This window comes from Scyliorhinus canicula, chromosome 13 (genome assembly GCF_902713615.1).
Source record: "Scyliorhinus canicula chromosome 13, sScyCan1.1, whole genome shotgun sequence".
Lineage (NCBI taxonomy): Eukaryota > Metazoa > Chordata > Chondrichthyes > Carcharhiniformes > Scyliorhinidae > Scyliorhinus > Scyliorhinus canicula.
Window position 1 is genome coordinate 132,721,321 of NC_052158.1, and position 19,808 is coordinate 132,741,128.

Consider the following 19,808-nt stretch of genomic DNA (forward strand, 5'->3'; position numbering starts at 1 on the left):
CTTACAATCCATTTCCATTTAAGATAAACATATGGGCCATGCAGAGGGTTTCAGTCTCAACTATGGTGGTGGTGGGGGTGGGAGGAAATTTTGGAAAGAGATACCATTCTAGATTATCCTGGTCTTGATACTTTAGAAAGGCAAAGGTCTGGGTACAGTTACTTGCTTGTACTTCGATCTAAGGATGATTCGAGGTTTAGGCAGACAAAAGGAGGGCAAAAATACCTTTTCCAACCCTTTCTATTTAACAGCGTCAATCTGCTCTTCTAAAACATGTCGTTTAGAAGAGAGAACAGTCCAGCAAATATTCAAAGAGTCTCTCTCCTATCTGCTTGGCAATGGAATGGTTCAAACGTGCTTTGGAACTCAGAAGTTTCTCTGTTGTTGAGATAGGGAGCATGTTGTTGGGTGGATAGGCAGCTAGGTTTGAATAGTAGAGTTGTTATTGTACACAAATATTCTGCAAATTTTCTTGACAGCCCAGAGAACGTTCCCTCAGGGCATTAAATGGATGGCAGTCCACAATTGGATGGATTACAAATGGCCTATAGAAGGAGCTAGCTTCCTGGATCAAATAACATTATCTTTTCCTTACTTATTTATGCTTATGTTCTTATTTCTGCCTATAGATGTGGATGAGTGCTCAGCAGACAATGCTGGCTGTGACCACGTGTGTATAAACACCCTTGGATCCTATCAGTGTACATGTCAGGGAGGATACAGACTGGACACCGATAGAAGAAGTTGTACTTGTGAGTAAAGATGACTAAAACGAGCAGCGTATACAAACCACTGAGCTGTGATTTCTGTGAATAAACTGCTAAGTGTCTCAAGCTGCGCAATTTATGAGTCTTACACTCTGGATTTACCTTTAAACCTGATTTGAGTTCTGTTCGTACTATTTGTTTCTGTTGAAAGTTCAAATTGATCTTCCCATTCAAGTAAACTTGTGATGGATATGTCATGAGACGTTTTAAAGTCGGTCTCATGGCCCATTTGGGAGTACATTTAACCCAAAATTGAGGGAATATTTTAAATGACAATTCTGGTTGCATTAGCATACTCCAGTTTATTTCCTTTAGTTTTCTGGTTTGCTCTCCTGTGATTAAAAGGGACAGGCATCTGTCCAGTCAAATGGATTTAAGTGTACCGATTATCTACATTAGGAAAGTCAAAGGAACGCCCCACCACTTGAGCTCCCCTGCACCACATCATGTCCACGCATATATATGATATTCACCATTCTCCAGCTAAAACATTAGGAAAATACTCTGCTCTCAAGGCTCTGCCGTTGAAACTTCGGTGGTTGGGGAGGGGGAGGTGGGTGGGTGATGTTGAGACTGGACGGGTTGGTGGCATGGCCTAGTAAAGTTTTGGGGACTGGGAAACTTTTGTGGGAGGGAATGTCAGCTTCCCAATGGCAGGATGGAAGTTGTGAAGTAAGTTGACGATGAATTAAAGGTGAATCATGTTTCCTGACACCAAGCAGCGGGAACCTGTTTGTAATGCATTCGCTTTTCACGCATCTCATTCAAACACACCTGATTAAATTGCCCCAGCTTTCAGATTCATGACAGGTTAAAGATGGTGTTCAGCAGGCAAGGTAGTCTTCCTGGTGGAGTGAGTAGGAGCTACTTTGGGGGAGTTCTGTTGGACCAGGGGAGAAGGAGTGGAGCTGTTTTACTGAGCTCAGGAAGGCTGGGCATGACTGCTAGGGGATGGGAGGGTGATGGCCTGTCGAAGGAGGTCAGGTCATGTGGAACAGGGCCAGGGGACTGGGCAACAAAGGGAGAGTTAATCACTGTTGAAGACAGCTCAAGCATGTTAAAGAGATCAAGGGTGATTGAGGACATGTTCATGCTGGGAATGGGAGAGACGAGTGAAGCCAGAGCAGGTCAAGAGTGATAGAGGGAAGTTCCAGGGTTCTGGGGAACAGCCCGTTGGTGACAGGGGCCAGCTCTCGGTTGACAGGATGTTGACCTTGGATGACTTGGTGGCTCAAGGTCGGGCTCGGGTGAAGGAGGGAGGGTCAAGGGTAATTGAGAGGAGATCAAAGTAAGGGAGTTTGTAGGGTGATGGCTTTCAATTCCAGGGTTCCAAGTATGCCAGGTAGGGAGGGGCTGGCAACAGTTCAAAATCCTCTTCTCTTAAGGAAAGATAATGCTGCTGGGAGTTGGTGCCTGTCCAGGTAATGATTAAGTGAGATGTTTGGACCTCCGACCACTGTGAGGTATTGATGAGGTCTTCCTGCCTCTCTCTGCCGCACAATTGTCCTCACCTCTCAATTACGTTTAGCTAATTGTCTGGCCACAGCTAGATTGCACAGGGCCAGTCTCTGAGTGTACGTCTTCCTCACTTCTGGTCCCATAATCGGGACATTCGCCATTGCAACAAGATTCCAATTCCTGTCCCATTTTGAAGTGCACAGGGACAGACCAACAAGACTCAACCACTGAATGTCCCTTCGTATTGTGAAGTAGTTGATCACTCCCAGATCATACAGCTGAAATTGTGTGTCATCTCAAACCCATATCCCACCACTAAATGGTTTATTGGCATAACAAATGACTTAATCTGACCCAGGAGATCCAGAAAATTGTTCAATAAGATTTAATCAGTGGGGCTGTTTTTCTTGCCCGTCATTCAGTTGATATGTTTTCATGTCCCCAGCTCTTGATGATGAATTTGAAGGGCAGTTGGATGAAGAAGAGGAAGAAATAGAACTTTCCAGGTTTCAAGATATTTTATTGAGAACACCTCCACAGCTTCTTCACTACAAAACCTCCTTGACACCCTTCTATCAAGAGGATCTCAGGAGCGAACTCAGACTTGTGCATAAAATCAGTATGTACTGTATATTAATTTATTGCACTAATTATGTGTTTCTAATTGAGAGTTTAAAATAGTAATTTGGTGATTTTTGAACTCTTGTCATGTTTTGCTGCTCCTTCAGGGCAGCACGGTAGCATGGTGGTTAGCATAAATGCTTCACAGCTCCAGGGTCCAGGTTCGATTCCCGGCTGGGTCACTGTCTGTGTGGAGTCTGCACATCCTCCCCGTGTGTGCGTGGGTTTCCTCCAGGTGCTCCGGTTTCCTCCCACAGTCCAAAGATGTGCAGGTTAGGTGGATTGGCCAGGCTAAATTGCCCTTAGTGTCCTAAAAAAATAAGGTTAATGGGGGTTGTTGGGTTACTGGTATAGGTGTACGTGGGCTTGAGTAGGGTGATCATTGCTCGGCACAACATCGAGGGCCGAAGGGCCTGTTCTGTGCTGTACTGTTCTAATTCTAATTCTAATTCCACAGGGGTGATTGAACCGTCTCATCGCACCCGACTTGGTGACACGACGAGACCGTTGAGATTTAATGAGATCTTGCAAGGCTTTGTGATCTGGATCTTGCCCTTGCTGGGCAAGATTCTGATTAATATATTTAGTTTAATATATTGAGCCATTAGTTTTCACAAACATGGACAGGCGAAATGGCACCTAGGAGGTTTCCCAGGCTATTAGAGGTCCCTGGGTGGTCAGGCTCTGGGTAGGATAGTACCCTGGCACACCTTCTGGCACCCAGGCACATTGGCACTTCCAGCCTAGCACCCTAGTCGTGCCTCTGCCAGCCTTTCAGTGCCACCCAATTGATCTAGCAGTGCCAGAGTGGCGATTAATTTACATTCTCCCACTGGCGCACGGGAGTGAACCTTGATACCGCCGCCAACGGGGGTGAGGGGGTGTCGGAGCATCACATTTGGATTGCTGCCCACTGGTGCCGGAGGCGAACCTATTTTCTGATTCTCTGTCCCTTCAGGAAATGTGCTTTGAGCGTCCCGGGGCCGAGAATTCACCCCAGATGTTTAGGATAATTCACAATGGTCAGTGTTGCACAGGATGCCTATCAGCTAGTAACTATGAGCAACTACCTTCAGAGTCCCTGGGCTGTATTGAGGGTGCTTAATTCAAATGATTGGATGATACCATTTTGCTTTAAACGAAGGGAGCATGCACTTTTGCTGGCATACCAGGATATAACAGAGCGATCTTACATGGAACTAAGTAGCACCAGTGAATTCCGACAGCTCCTTACTTGCCCTTTAATATGAAGCAAAATAACATCCTGTGTTTGCATCCAATTTCAGCCTCACCTCACCCTCTGGCATGGATCTGTTTGTGAAAGAGCAAAATTTAATATTCTCCCCGTGGGATGTTTGGTCGGGGGATGGTGATAGCACACAAGAATGAGACCTTCCTGCCTCAATCCTAATAAAATGTAGGATAGGAAGATCCGTGGACAGACTCTCCTTTCAACCACCAATAGAGGCCCTTAAGTAGCCAATTAGTGTCGTCCTGACCGAGCACATTGTTAATTGTCAGTCAATACTTTTAAAACTGGGAACATACTGACTATTAAAATGGCCACTGCAAGTCACGCGATCTTTGGGTATTTTGGGATTCAGACAATCCTAAGTCTCAAGCAAATACCCAATTAAATATTGACATTCTAGGCCACTCGGGGAATTCACACATCTCTTTGTTAAAGGATGGATGAACACAAAAGGACTATATAATTCCAGCCAGTTGACTCTCTATTTCACCCTGGGCAAAATAAAACATCAAAACTTAGGGTGCGATTCTCCGCCCTCACGATGGGGCGGAGAATAGCGGGCGGCGCAAATTTTTACGGCGACGCTGGTCCGACGCCCTCCCGCTATTCTCCCCCCCACGCCCGCCCCCCGACACGAATCGCTGCTCGTCGTTTTTTTATGGCGAGCAGCGATTCTCCCCTGGCCGATGGGTCGATTTCCAAGGCCTTTACAGCCGTTTTCACAAATTTTAATACACCTGCTATACAAGTTTGTGAAAACGGCGGGAAAGTGCCGTTCTGCACAACCATGCCACTGATTGGCATTGCCGTGGCACGGGCCCGCGATCAGTGGGCACCGATCTAGGGCAGCGGGTCCGATTCCCACGCACTCTTTATCCCTCCGTCGCCCCGCAGGCTAAGTCCGTGGGGCGGCTGAGGGGCATTACGGACCGTGCATGCACGGGTCTGACGCATATGCGCGGATGACGTCATCCGCGCATGCGCGGGTTGGAGTCGTCCAATCCGCGCATGCGCGGCTGATGTCATCATATGCGTCAGCCGTCGCTAACTTTGGCTTAGCAAAATTCGTTAAGCCGCGATGCCGTAGTTCACGGGGCCGCGATGCTAGCCCCGACCGGGGAGCAGAATCGGGTCCCGGGAGGGGGCGCGGAGGCTGCTGTGAAACACGGCCGCGCATATGCGTCAGACCCGTGCATGCGCAGTCCGTAATGCCCCTCAGCCGCCCCACGGACCTATCCTGCGGGGCGGCGGAGGGATAAAGAGTGCGTGGGAATCGGACCCGCTGCCCGCGATCGGTGCCCACTGATCGCGGGCCTGTGCCACGGCAATGCCAATCGGTGGCATGGTTGTGCAGAACGGCACTTTGCTAGAGTCACAGACAGACTCTCGGCGATTGTGGCAAGGACTAAACAACATAACGGGCTACAAAGCGAAGCCGAGCAGTATCTCTGGCAGCAGCGCACACCTCCCCGATGAACTTAATGCATTCTATGCTCGGTTTGAGCAGGTAACCAACAATCCGCTGTCGAGTGCCCCAGCAGCCCATAATTCACCCATACCCACCATCACAGTTTCCGAAGTCAGATCGGCCTTCCTGAAAGTGAACCCACGGAAGGCGACGGGCCCGGACGGGATCCCTGGTCGTGCACTCAGAGCCTGCGCATACCAGCTAGCAGAGGTATTCACAGACATCTTTAACCTATCCCTGCTCGACTCCGAGGTCCCCACCTGCTTCAAGAAGACCACCATCATACCGGTACCAAAGAAGAACCAGGCAACATGCCTCAATGACTACCGCCCGGTGGCCCTGACGTCAGTTGTAATGAAGTGCTTCGAGAGGCTGATCATGAAGCGTATCACCTCCATACTCCCGGAACGCCTTGACCCACTTCAATTTGCATACCGTCGCAACCGGTCCACATCAGATGCCATTTCCCTGGCCCTACACACATCCCTAGAGCATCTCAAAAACAAGGACTCCTACATCAGACTCCTATTTATTGACTCCGCCTTCAACACCATAATCCCAGCCAAGCTCATATCAAAGCTCCAAAACCTAGGACTTGGCTCTCCACTCTGCAACTGGATCCTTAACTTTCTGACCAACAGACCACAGTCAGTAAGAATGAACACCAACACCTCCTCCACAATAGTCCTCAATACCGGTGCCCGGCAAGGCTGCGTACTTAGCCCCCTACTCTACTCCCTGTACACACACGACTGTGTGGCAAAACTTGGTTCCAAACTCCATCTACAAGTTTGCTGACGATACGACCATAGTCGGCCGGATCTCGAATAACGACGAGTCCGAATACAGGAGGGAGATAGAGAACCAAGTGGAGTGGTGTAACGACAACAATCTCTCCCTCAATGCCAGCAAAACTAAAGAGCTGGTCATCGACTTCAGGAAGCAAAGTACTGTACACACCCCTGTCAGCATCAACGGGGCCGAGGTGGAGATGGTTAGCAGTTTCAAATTCCTAGGGGTGCACATCACCAAAAATCTGTCCTGGTCCACTCACGTCGACGCTATCACCAAGAAAGCACAACAGCGCCTATACTTCCTCAGGAATCTAAGGAAATTCAGCATGTCCACATTAACCCTTACCAACTTTTACAGATGCACTATAGAAAGCATCCTATCAGGCTGCATCACAGCCTGGTATGGCAACTGCTCAGCCCAGGACCGCAAGGAACTTCAGAGAGTCGTGAATACCGCCCAGTCCATCACACGAACCTGCCTCCCATCCATGGACTCCATCTACACCTCCCGCTGCCGGGGGAAAGCGGGCAGCATAATCAAGGATCCCTCCCACCCGGCTTACTCACTTTTCCAACTTCTTCCATCGGGCAGGAGATACAGAAGTCTGAGAACACGCACAAACAGACTCAAAAACAGCTTCTTCCCCAATGTCACCAGATTCCTAAATGACCCTCTTATTGACTGACCTAATTTACACTACACCCTGTATGCATCAACCGATGCCAATGCTTATGTAGTATATCTTGTGTTGCCCCATTATGTATTCTCATGTATTTTCTTGTATTTTCTTGAATTTTGTTTAATTCCCTTTTCTTCCATGTACTGAATGATCTGTTGAGCTGCATGCAGAAAAATACTTCTCACTGTACCTCGGTACACGCGACAATAAACAAATCCAATCCAATCCAATCCTTCTCATGCAATTGTTATTCTCTCTTTTTTTCTAATTCTGTACCTTACTTGGCTCTAATTGTACCTCCTTCTGAATCATTCCCCGTTTTATTTTTCTCAATCCTCAAATCTCACTGGTTTAAGGAGATAGGTTGTTCATAGCTCCAAGATGCCCTGTTTCCTCGACACACTGTTATCAGCTCATATTTCCAACAAGTTACCCCACAAATTATATTCAAGCAGAAGGGTACAGCATAGAATCACAGAATCCCTACAGTATAGAAGGAGGACATTCGGCCTTCAAATTTGCATCAACCCTTCGAATGCCCACTCCTCCCTCTCTCCCTAGCCCCATAACCAACCCCACACATCCTTGGACATGAAAGGGCAATTTTAGCATGGCCTATCCACCTGACCTGCACATCTTTGGACAATAGGAGGAAACCCACAGAGACACGACGAGAAGGTACAAGCTCTACACAGTCACCCAATGTCGGAATTGAACCCGGGTCCCTGCCGCTGTGAGGCAGCAGTGCTAATCACTGTGCCACAGTGCAGTCCTGACAGCAATGCTGGTCACACGATTTGCCCAATGGGAAAAGCACGTTATGAAGAGAATTATTTGTGAAGAGACTCTTGTGATATGCAGTTTTCCGATCACTGTGGTTCCCATGAGATATTTACTTTGTATTTTGCTGCAGTGACTATTGAAAATGTGGTTTCACAAAAAGTTTCATGAGCAACAGAAAGTTGACCTTGGAAAATACTTAATGGGGCACAAGCCTCATGAAAAGTTTGGCAGACAGAACTGGAATTTACAATTGAGAGTCTTGGACTATTGCAAGAGACAGAGAAGCTCTGGAATCCTTTCCTTCCTCTGCGGGCACAAAACTCATGAAAACGAATGTTTTCCGTGACTTGGCTGTCAAAGTCTTAGCTGAAATTAGACAGCAGAACAGAACTGCACACTTTTCAGAACAAATTATGCTTTCGCTGACAATGTTGTCATTAACCATTTTAGTCCTGAATTCGTATTTTGCTGTTTTCGTGTTGCTTAATTCAATTGGTTGCATGACACAATTGTTTCGAAATGTAAGAACAATTTTGAATGTTCTGCAACAGACATTATCCAGGCATGAACGATAAAGAAATTGCAGTCTTTTTCGGGAGCTGTTGGATGTGGAATAACATTGTGACTCATGGTATGCTCAGTGCTGAAGCATCATTCTGGAAGATGAGCATGCTGTTCAACCTTCTGCCCATTGTACTGCAGCACGGTAGCACAAGTGGATAGCACTGTGACTTCACAGTGCCAGGGTCCCAGGTTCTATTTCCCGCTGGGTCACTATCTGTGCGGAGTTTACACGTTCTCCCCATGTCTGCGTGGGTTTCCTCCGGTTGCTCTGGCTGCATAGTCCAAAGATGTGCAGGTTAGATGGATTGGCCATGATAAATTGCCCTTAGTGACCATCTCCACATCATGACCAAAAATGTTAGCAGGGGTTATTGGGTTACAGGGCTAGGGTGGAAGTGAGGGCTTGAGTTGGTCAGTGCAGACTCGATGGGCTGAATAGCCTCTTTCTGCACTGTATGTTTTATGGTCTCTTTCATTGGATGTTTTATGTAATTTATTGCTGGTGGTGAAGGCAAAACAAAGATAGAAAGTGAATTCCAAATGCAACTGGCCCCAGACATTGCAAGCATGCCACCTGTTGCTCGTTGTGCTCTCCCTTAATTTGCTTTGTTTTAATTACCTTTGATCAAGAGTCGCCAGGTATCTTTCTGATACTTTCTGATACTACCACAAGGTTCAAAACCGAATAATGATCAATGACTCGATACACCAGTTAGTAAGTTTGAAATCAATGCACATTTATTTACACACACAGTCAATTATTACTCATGCACAAACTCTACTCACTAAACTACAACTACTACTAAAAGCCTATACTTAGCTTTGGGCGCCCACTCAGTCAGAGGAACAATGGCCGTTGTCCGGTTCTGATACTGCTGGGTTCGAACTGGTATAGAATAGTAGCTAGGAGCGCCGATCTCGTAGCGTGCATTGACCTTAGACTTATTTGGCTGGTGCTTGGCGGGCCTCTCGTCGCTGAGAGCCAAAGGCCAAGGTGAAGGTGAAGAAGAAGAGTTCTTAAGAGTGCGTTCTGACCTTGGGGACTCTGTTTTATAGCCCAAAGGGTTTCGCGCCCTTCTGGGCGGACCCTGGACTTGGTCCCAATTAATTGGACCATGTCCCAATCGTTTGTATCGATTCTCTCCAATAACGGGGTCGTTCCTCGATCACTGGACGGGCCCCAGGTAACCGTTGGCCTCCACTGGCGCCGGGAAGTCTGCCCTGGTACTGATTGTTTAAATGTTTCTCTTTTGTCCCCGGAGATAGCTCATTGCTATGTTAATGGCTTGTAGTTTCAGTTCTGTCTGGGCTCTGCAAGTTCCAATCCACAGGAAACCTTGTACCTGCTTGTTTTTCTAGTACTGTCCATTTTTCCCTGCACTTTTTGCAAATGTCCATTTTGGAATCAGGACGTGGCCACCCCAGGTGGTACACACCTAATGCTTTGTGGGATATCTGTCACAAATTCATGCTACTTCTTGTATCCTCAGTGTTCCCTTGAATCATCTAACAGTGAGGATATTCCCCACATTTGGCGATGTCCAGGTTTCCAGCAAACTTTGAAAAATGCCTCCTAATGCAACTGTTGCAACAGTACAATGGCTAGAACTTTTGGAACCTCCATTACGATCGATAAAATATAGTATCCACAAACTGTAGGCATAATTGCGGGCTGGTGTTTAGCTCAACTGTGCCTTACCTTTGTCCCTTGCTTGTTTTCTTGACTTGTTACAATATTCCAAATACAAAGTGACGTTTAGTAATTTTGTTTGAATTTACTCTGGTCTGTTGGGATCCAGTTTTTTTTGTCCTTGATTTTTTTTTCCCTTGGTTGTTCTGAATATTGTATGTTTTTTTTCAATCGTAGTTTGCTTAGATAACACCTTTGGGAATGACTGCAGCCTCACCTGTGATGACTGTGTTAACGGAGGCATCTGCAACGATGAGGGAGATGGCTGCAACTGTCCTGCGGGTTGGGCAGGCCTTATCTGTAATGAAAGTAAGTGAACTTCTTCTCAACACTTATTTCACAGCTTTCTTTTAGCCGATTGAGCAACATGATTCCTTCATGAGGTTAGAAAATCAAAACTCTTTCGTCTTGGAGAAACTTTTCCTTCACTCTACCCCAAGGCATTTCAGAACCATTTGAAAGTTCTATTATCTAAAATGGATAAGCGACCATTTGGGTAGTTATGTAAAGATTGAGACTATATTCTGGATAGAGAATTTCTTGACGATCAACCTCAGATTATTCTCTGACAACCCTGCAGTATTCATAACCCACTTACGTCATCACAAGCCATAGATCTAAAGTGCACTAAGGGACAACCTCTGGTATTAAAATTGGAACAACGCAGAATAATCATTGAGCTGGCGGGAGTGAATTTGACTAGTTATCCTCTCTCTTGTGGTTTCTGACACAATTCAAATCCCTTCATCGAAAAAATGATTTGCAAATCCTACCCTCCATCCATGATTTCTTACATAAGGGACGGAAAAAGCCTTTCATAGTTTAAATCGCTGTCATCTGTTTGATGACGTTCATGTGTTAACCTCCAATGGCATCTGGAATTTGTAGAAAAAGTTCTTAACTGCCTTTATTATCCAAACTTGTTCTGACTGACTGATTTGGAAAAACACGGGGCATAGGTAATTTTCCTCCAGAGACTGAGACAAATCACTGGAAAATCAACTTGCTTTGTTTTTATGGTCATTTCAAATAGGTTTGTATTAACTTGGGGTTTTACAGATTTAATTACCAACACACAAATGACTGGATCTAATTACATGATTTGAAAACACAACATAAATAATTGCCTTTGCAATTCAGGGATAAATCATTGAAAGGTGAACAAATCGCTTCAATGATCAAATATATGGGTTTGTTTTCACGTGAGATTTTGTTGCTTAGTCTTGCTTGAATGATTTCAAATTGAAAATTATGCTTGTTGCTTATGTTCTAGTTGGCCTGTATCTATGAAAAGTCGAATAATAACTTAAACATTCCAAGCTACTCTTTGAAATACCAGTCTAAAATTAGATATCCAATGGAATTTGACAAAGACAAACCGATTTTTTGTCAGCAATTTCCTCCTTCAATCACCGATAGAAGTGGACACTAAGTTCAGGATAGGTCATTTTGAACAAGTTTGTCTGGGCGAGCTGCACTCAATGGTTGGCAGAGAGTGTATTAAGTCTAGGCAAACTGGACCTGATTCAGCAAATGTATAAGGAGTACCTTGATAGTTCTTTATAGTTGCTACAACTAACGACCAGGAGAAATCTACCCCCCCCCCCCCCCCCCGCCCCACCCATCCCCACCATGTCTTTGTGTGCAGTAGGGTCAAGGTATTAATGTGTTGATCTTTCTGTTCCAAAAATATACTGTATTTCCTTTTATATGGGTGACACTTTTTTTTAAAGGGAAATCTCAGTCTCAGTTAATGGTTGGAACTACATGAAAGTTTGTTTTGTTCCCACCCAAACCCAAGGGCTCATTACTGGCTTGTATTTTGCTCTACTAATAACGACAAGGCATTATTACAAAACAAATCCAGCAGTAACCGCTGGCATCTGCACATGCGTGGTTAAACATAGAAATCCAGAAGTTGTAATCAATAATGCCCTACTCCTCCACACGCTGCACATTTGCTGATGAAATCTGTACACAAAGCAATATTATAGTGCAAAGATAGGCTCATTATCCACTATTCTTTCCTTTTTTAATATAAATTTAGAGTACCCAATTATTTTTTTTCCAATTAAGGGGTAATTTAGCGTGGCCAATTCACCTACGCTGCACATCTTTTGGGTTGTGGGGGCGAAACCCACGCAGACACGGGGAGAATGTGCAAGCTCCACATGGACAGTGACCCAGGTGGATTCGTACACGGGTCATCAGCGCCATAGTCCCAGTGCTAACCACTGCGCCACGTGCCGCCCACCACTATTCTCTCTCTCTCTGAGAATAACTGAAAAAGTTAGGGCTTTACCGTAACATGTAACTGGGTTTTAATATGTGCTAAGTATTGATGAACAGGGTGGCACGGTAGCATCGGTGGCACAGGGTGGTTAGCACCGTTGCCTCATGGCGGAGAGGACCCGGGTTTGATCCTGGCCCCGGGTTAGTGTCCATGTGGAGTTTGCACATTCTCCCCATGTCTGCGTGGGTCTCACCCCCACAACCCAAAGACGTGCAGGGTGGCTAAGCTAAATTGCCCTTTAGTAGGCAAAAAAACACTATTGCTGAACAACTTCTACAGCCCTGAAAATTAAATTTTGCAAGTTTGAAAATTCGCCCCTCCTATTAATTACATCATCTTACTAAATTAAACCTCATTGGCCCGATTCAACCAAAACATTTTGGGCAGGTTTGACTTGGTGTTTCCCACCGGCTTTTTGGGTGAGATTCAGGCCAGCATTCACCCATATTTCGCCATTTTCTGGGGCCTTGGGGAGTTTCTTCCCCGTCTAGCCTACTCTTAAAAATATTGGGCTGGTTTCTCCATTTCAGCAGCTAAGTGCCTGCTCGAATGGAGAATTTGCCGATGTTTTACAACGCAAAAATTGGCACCGACCCCTCACCCATTCCGGGACTGGTGAGGGGCTAGCAGCGGCGCCGGGTGAAATTCTCAGCTCCAAAAACGGGTGGACAACCCCACAGGCCACCCCCTAGCCAACCCTCGTGGAAGCGCCCCCGCCCTGTGACACAGATCCCAGGCGAGTGTGTTGGCACTGGACACCATTCACTCGCCACGTCCGACTCGCGGCAGGCGTAATGCGTTGGTATAATTGTGCCCATGGCCTCTAATTATCTACTCCCCAGGGAAACCGCATTATATAAACAAAATTCCATTTGCCCAATTTTTATGATGCTTTAATTGCATCTGTCTCCAAAAAGCCTGCTGCCTTTCAAACTACGATTTAAATAAAACATGACTGCAGCGGTCATGCACATTAATCCAGGCTTTTAACTCTTAGTGCACCAATTACACGTAATACAATATATATATGAAATTCCTACACTAGTTGAAGAGATTCTCTGCTGCTTTGCCTACTCAAACACAAGTTCATCTATAGAGGCTGCTGTATTTGATTGGATGTCTGTAAAGGTAGGTGTCTCTGGTGACACACCCATGAAAAGAGTGTGGCAACTATATGTGCGTGAAAACCGTCACTTCATCGCTCATAGAAAAAAACTGAGCAGTGTTTGAATTCTGGCTGTTACGTACAGCAATATGGTAGCCATTTCCTATGCTGCCCAGATACCACCCAATAGTGTTGAAGACACAGCCAGGAAGGCAGAGCCCAACACATGAGCTGAAACCAGTGCAGGACAGTGCACCCACAATAGACATAACATAATCAGTATGAAGAACAGACACCACAAACAATAGAGTGTAGAGATGAACAGGTACAGTAGAAAGGAGACAAACTAAGGAGAAACACTATAGGAACATTAGATACAGCACAGTGCAAGAGGAAGAAACAATACAAGATTGGACAGTATTGAAGTCAGAGCAAATCTAATCATACCCCCTGCTGCTCTGGCAAAGATGAATGGAATAGCTGTGTTCTCAGTCCTACTCCAGCCCATAAGTAGAAGTTAGCCACTAGACACATCTTTAAGTTTGAAGCTATACAGGCATTAGAGACTATCTAATTACAGGTGAGATGTCGTCGAGACCTTTTTGCAACCACCTGTATTCAATTTTTTCAATGAATGGCTGTATGGTTTGAGCCTGTGAACTGAATCTTGAGAGCAGCTGTACAAAGCCACTGAGATAAACTAGTTTTCAGAGCTCCAGCTCATCCAGTTATTAGAGTATCAGTTACAGGAAGCACCAGTAATCAAAGGCCCATCCACCCATGTACCTGTCAGTTAAATAAATTCTCCTGCCCCACACCCCTGCTCCACACAGATAAATAACAGTTCTGTTTTCTTTACATCTTGCTTCCTGAAGGATTTACTCATTCCCGGGTAACTCAATGCCACCTTCCATCTTAACAGCAGCTTGTGAAATGACGTTAAAGAATAACAAGAGCGTACACTTCACCCTGTTACTTGGAGACATTCAAAGTGGCCATCAGATATTCCCGAGAAGGAAGAGAAACACTTTACTGGGGATAACTTCAAACAAAAAGTTGCTGAAGGCATTTGTTTCTTTAATGTAAAAGGGATGCTGCCTGAGTTAGCCAGGAGAAAAATGGTGCACAGAAAGAGGCAACTTATTCTCTCACAGATCCAATGTAAATTAATGCTGTGTAAAATTATTCAATGCTGTACATCTTGCAGTTATTTATGATGGCAGTAAATAACTAGTCCCAGGTTAATTATCTTTCTTAATATAATGCATGTTCATTTGAACTATCTTGTTGTGATACACACATGGTGTTCTTTTCTTATGATAATATCTGCTGGATTTGTTTGAATTAAAATGTTGGATTTCTGTCTGTTGAGTAAGATGAAGTAAGTAGGATGGGAGAAGGCTGGTGTGGAGTCTGTAAACATTGGGAAATGGCCTGTGTCCAAAGTAAAGTAAAGAACAGCAAAGAATGACTGAAAAGTGAAATAAGGACGGAGAAATTGGGAGTACGAGTGAAAGTTAGCTAGAAATATACAAACAGGTAGAAAGCTTCTGCAGGTTTTAAAAGGAAAAGAGTATGTAAAGTCAACATTGGTCCTCTAGAGAAGGAGATTGGAATTGATACGTAAAATAAGGAAATGGAGGATGAGTTCAAAAGATATTCACTGCTGGGGATACATATAACATTCCAGAAATAATTGTGAATTAGGAGGTGAAAGGGAGTGCTGAACTTTTATAACAATCACTAACAGCAGGGAACGGGCACTGAGAAAATTATTGGAACTAAAAGTTGATAAGTCCCCGGGTACTGATAGACTTAATCACAGGGCAAGAAGCGACTGCTGAATTAGTAGGTGCGTTAATTTTCCGAAATTCTCTAGATTCTGGAAAGGTGCCAACAGATTGGATAATGGCAAATGTGATAACTCTGTTCAAGAAAGCAAGGAGACAGAAATCAGGAAACCACAGGCTAGTTAGCTCAACATCTGTCACAGGGAAATTGCTGGAATCCATTATTAAGGATGTTATGGCAAGGCACTTTAGAAAATCTCAGTGTGAAGAGGCATAGTTAACATGGTTTTGTGAAAGGAAAATCATGTTTGACTAATTTATTGGCGCTCTTTGAGAAAGCAAAAAGCAATGTGGATAAAGGGGAACCTGTGGATGTGCTGTACTGTACCTGTATTTCCAGAAGACATTTGACAAGGTGCCACATCAACGGTTACTGCACAAAATACGAGCCATGATGTAGGGGGTAGTATATTTGCATGGATAGAGGTTTGGTTAAATAACAGGAAGCAGAAAGTAGGGCTAAGTGGGTCTTTTTTGATTTGACAAGATGGGATGAGTGGAGCGCCACAGGGTTCAGAGGTTGGAGCCTGAACGAGTTACAATTTATGTCAGTTACTGGATGAAGGCACCAAATGTATGGTTGCTAAATTTGCCAAATGACACAAAGATAGTTGATGAAGTAAATGGCGAAGAGAACTAAGGATTGCAAAAATAGATACATTATGTGAGTGGGCAATAAATTGATAATGGAGCATAATGTGGGAAAATGCAACCTTGTTTGTTTTGGTGAGAAGAACAGAAAACAGCATAATATTGAAGTCGAGAAAAATTGCAAAACTCTGAGATACAGAGGGATCTGTGTGTTCTGGGGCATGAATTAGAAATAAATAGTATTCGGGTGCAGCAAGTGATGAGGAAGGCAAATGGAATCTTTCTATTCACTGAAAGGAGATGGGAATCAAAAAGTAGGGATATTTTGCTACATGTGTACAGGACATTGGTGAGACCATATCTAGAGTAGTGTGTGTAGTTTGGTCTCCTTCTTTAAGAATATATGTAAATGTGTCAAAAACAGTTCATGGGAAGTTCACTGCTCTGATACCTGAGTTGGGGGATGTGGGGGGAGGGGGCTATTGTACAAGTAAAGGTTGTACAGGCTGGGCCTGAATCCATTCAGAATTTAGTTTAGAAGATGGAGAGGTGATCTTACTGAAGCTTGTAAGATCCTAAGGTGACCTAACAGGGTGAATTCTGAAAGGATGTTTCCGTTTGTAGGAGAGTCTAGAACTAAGGGACACAGATGGGCAGTATATAGTATAGTGGTTAGCACTATTGCTTCACAGCTTTTGATTTCCGCTTGGGTCACTGTCTGTGTGGAGTCTTCATGTTCTCCCCATGTCTGCGTGGGTTTCCTCCGGGTGCTCCAGTTTCCTGCCACAAGTCCCGAAAGATGTGCCTGTTAGGTGAATTGGACATTCTGAATTCTCCCTCAGTGTACCCGAACAGGCGCCAGAGTGTGGCGACTAGGGGATTTTCACAGTAACTTCATTGCAGCATTAATGTAAGCTTATTTGTGACAATAAGATTAATATTAAAAATGAGAGGTCTCTCATTTGAGATGGAATGAGAAGAATTTCTTTCTTTAAGAGTTGTGAATTTTTGGAACTCTCTTCCCCAGAGTGCTGGAGTTGGCATCAATGAATGTTTTTAAGGCAGAGGCAAATAGATTATTGACTAACAAGGGAGTCAAAGATTAGCACAGGTAAGTGAAAAATGGAGTTCAGGTCACAGTCAGGTCGCCCTGATCTTATTGAATGGCGGAGCAGGGGCCAAATGGCCTACTCTTGCTGCATTGTTCTTGAACTAGACACTGAAACTTAGCTGAGTTCACTTTCAAAATTTCAAATATTATTTAGGGTGTCTTGGTGAATTGTTTCACATCAAGATGAGGGGTAATGTCTGTCGCCATTCATCTAAGGGCAGCATGGTAGATAGTGGTTAGCACAGTTGCTTCACAGCTCCAGGGTCCCTGGTTCAATCCCCGGCTTGGGTTACTGTCTGTGCGGAGTCTGCACGTTCCCCCGTGTCTGCGTGAGTTTCCTCCATGTGCTCCGGTTTCCTCCCACAGTCCAAAGGAGTGCAGGTTAGGTGGATTAACCATGCTAAATTGCCCTTAGTGTTCAAAATAGTTGGGTGGGGATACTGGGTTACGGGGATAGGGCGGAGGTGTGGGCTTGGGTAAGGTGCTCTTTCCAAGGGCCGGTGTAGACTTGATGGGCCAAATGGCCTCTTTCTGCACTGTAAATTCTATGATTCTGTGATCTCAAATTAGGCGGAGCAATTATGATACATGGATTAACAATTCACTTACTTTGTCTCAACAATTGTATCACATCCCAAGCCCAACAGATAGTCCTATGTAACCTGCTACATTTGTTTTTCCTAATCCAGCAAATTTATGTTTTTTCTGAGTAAGGTGGTCCCTTGCGCTACACAGAGGAAGACTTTCTGTTGTGGGCCTTTTCCCTTAGGAACTGGATCATGTGTGTGTTCCTGCGGCCAGCAGTGAGAGAGAAATTTCACCTCACTGGTCTGTGTTGGGATTAAACCCAGGTTACCAATCTGTTTTTTCTATATATCTTCTGCTGCAGTACAAGGCTGGGAATTGAGATTGTGAGCATGTTTAATTTATTTGCTGATAGTGCAAATATGTGAACATGGAGTGTTCAAATGAATTATTTTGGTTCAGTTAACAGAATTAACTGATCTTGTTCGCGGTATTTATTCTAATAGACAGACACTGGGCAGAACTTAATCTCGGCAATGGGTGTCTGGCCCATCGATTGGAGAATTTACAGGAGTTCTGTGTCACCTCCTGGAGAAGGGCCAATGGAATCAAGCGTCTATCGGGCACTTAACTGGCCAGCATCGCAGGCTCCCCAAGATTTAGGACCCTGGGGGGAAAATTCTGTCTGATGTGAGCTGCCAGCCTGACAGAACCAGCCATTCCATGGGGAGTGGCGGCTGCTCCTGATCAAGCACCCAGGGAAAGGCAGGCCACAGATAATTGAGGGTAGGAGGGACAAAGGAAAAGGAAGGGGCTCTTGGCTGGGTGGGAAGGGGGTGGTGGGGGTGGGATGTTAGAAGAAAAGGCAGAGGGTTGACTTTCAGTAGGACCTCCTTCCCAATGTCAGGCACCTTGATCAGGCACTCAGTGTCTTTGAACATGGCAGGATTGTTTGTCGGTATCCCTGCCTGGTGAACCCCCTACCCACTGCTGGGCTCATACTCGTGTGGCAGAATGAGGCCCTTTGGTGGGCATTAGTTGCCGGCTTAAGGGCCTCAATAAACATCCAGGTGGGAAGGGCTTCCATGAGCCACGGCACCCACTTTCAGAAGGGGCATTAAATTGCAGCCAGTGTTTCAGTGGAGTGCAGTTGAAAGAGGAAGCGAGCTGTTTTTGTGCAAAGTAAAAACAAATCTTTCTGTGATTAAAAATTGGTTTGGTGACATCAAACAATTAAAATATTTGCACTTGAATTCATAAACGAAATACTGTTCTGATGATGGGCCATCGATCTGGTTCTTTCAACAGCTTACTGCTTATTTTCAGCGTTTTCTGTTTTTATTTTACGTTTTGTGTTTTGCTTGTACTTCAATTTGACAAAGTGCTCAGCCCTATCAGAAGCAAAATAATGTCAATACAAAGCACACACTTGGTAACTGGTGGAAACAGCTATCATTTGCTCTGCTTGTTTTATGGTGAGAATTTAAGAATGGCAAGTGATCAATGCTCGCCATCCTGAGAGTCCACAAGTAACATGCTACCACCGAATCTCGGAAGCCCACTGACGTTTAACACTCACTTGATTGGCAGTGGGTGCAACTTCCATCTACCCTTGGAAGGTAGTCCCACCCATGAGAGCTGTTGGCCAGTCAGATTGTCTGATAGCTCTCCAAATCAAAGTGGGTTTGCAATGCTTTGCCTGCAACTAAGTCCCAGGAACATTGGAGTCCTACGGTGGGAGGGTGGTTGGCGCTTTTGGGGATTGGGATGGGGACAATCCCAGCATCAGGGGGGAGGAGGGTAAACCATTGGGGGACGGAGGCCCTCAGCTCCAAAATCCCGGAGGGGAGGGTGCCCCTACTCTGGAGGGGCTTTCGGATTGTGCCCCCCCTCCCCCATTTTCAACCCGAGGTGGAGGAAAGGTTTCTTCTCTGTTTTCCATCCCTACCCACACCAACTGCTGCAAACCTAAATATTGAGGTTGGGAAGGAAAAGGCCAGCAAGTAGCAATTAACTGGCCATTTAAGGGCTTCCATAGGTGAAAAGGCGAGTTTCTCGTCCAAGGCCTTGATTGCCCAAGCGTGAAGTTGCTTCTGGGATTGTATGGGCAAGTTCCCCGGAGGGGGGGGGGGGGGGGGGGGGTGGATCCCGTCCATCCAATTTTATGCAACCCCTCACCTCAGAACCCATCTTGGGGGGAGCCCAAAATTCTGCCCTCTGTGTACAATTCCAAAACTTATGCTGAAGTTACTGTGA

General features: G+C 45.2%; 1 protein-coding gene across 1 annotated transcript in view; it reads left to right on the forward strand.

Annotated features, from left to right (window-relative positions):
• megf6 (multiple EGF like domains 6) overlaps positions 1-19,808 on the forward strand; it is a 357,029-nt gene that overhangs the window by 283,365 nt on the left and 53,856 nt on the right. The window contains exons 12-14 of the mRNA XM_038816779.1: positions 630-752; positions 2,671-2,844; positions 10,255-10,386. Of these exons, the coding sequence (XP_038672707.1) occupies positions 630-752; positions 2,671-2,844; positions 10,255-10,386 (429 nt within the window). The remainder of the gene's footprint in view (positions 1-629; positions 753-2,670; positions 2,845-10,254; positions 10,387-19,808) is intronic.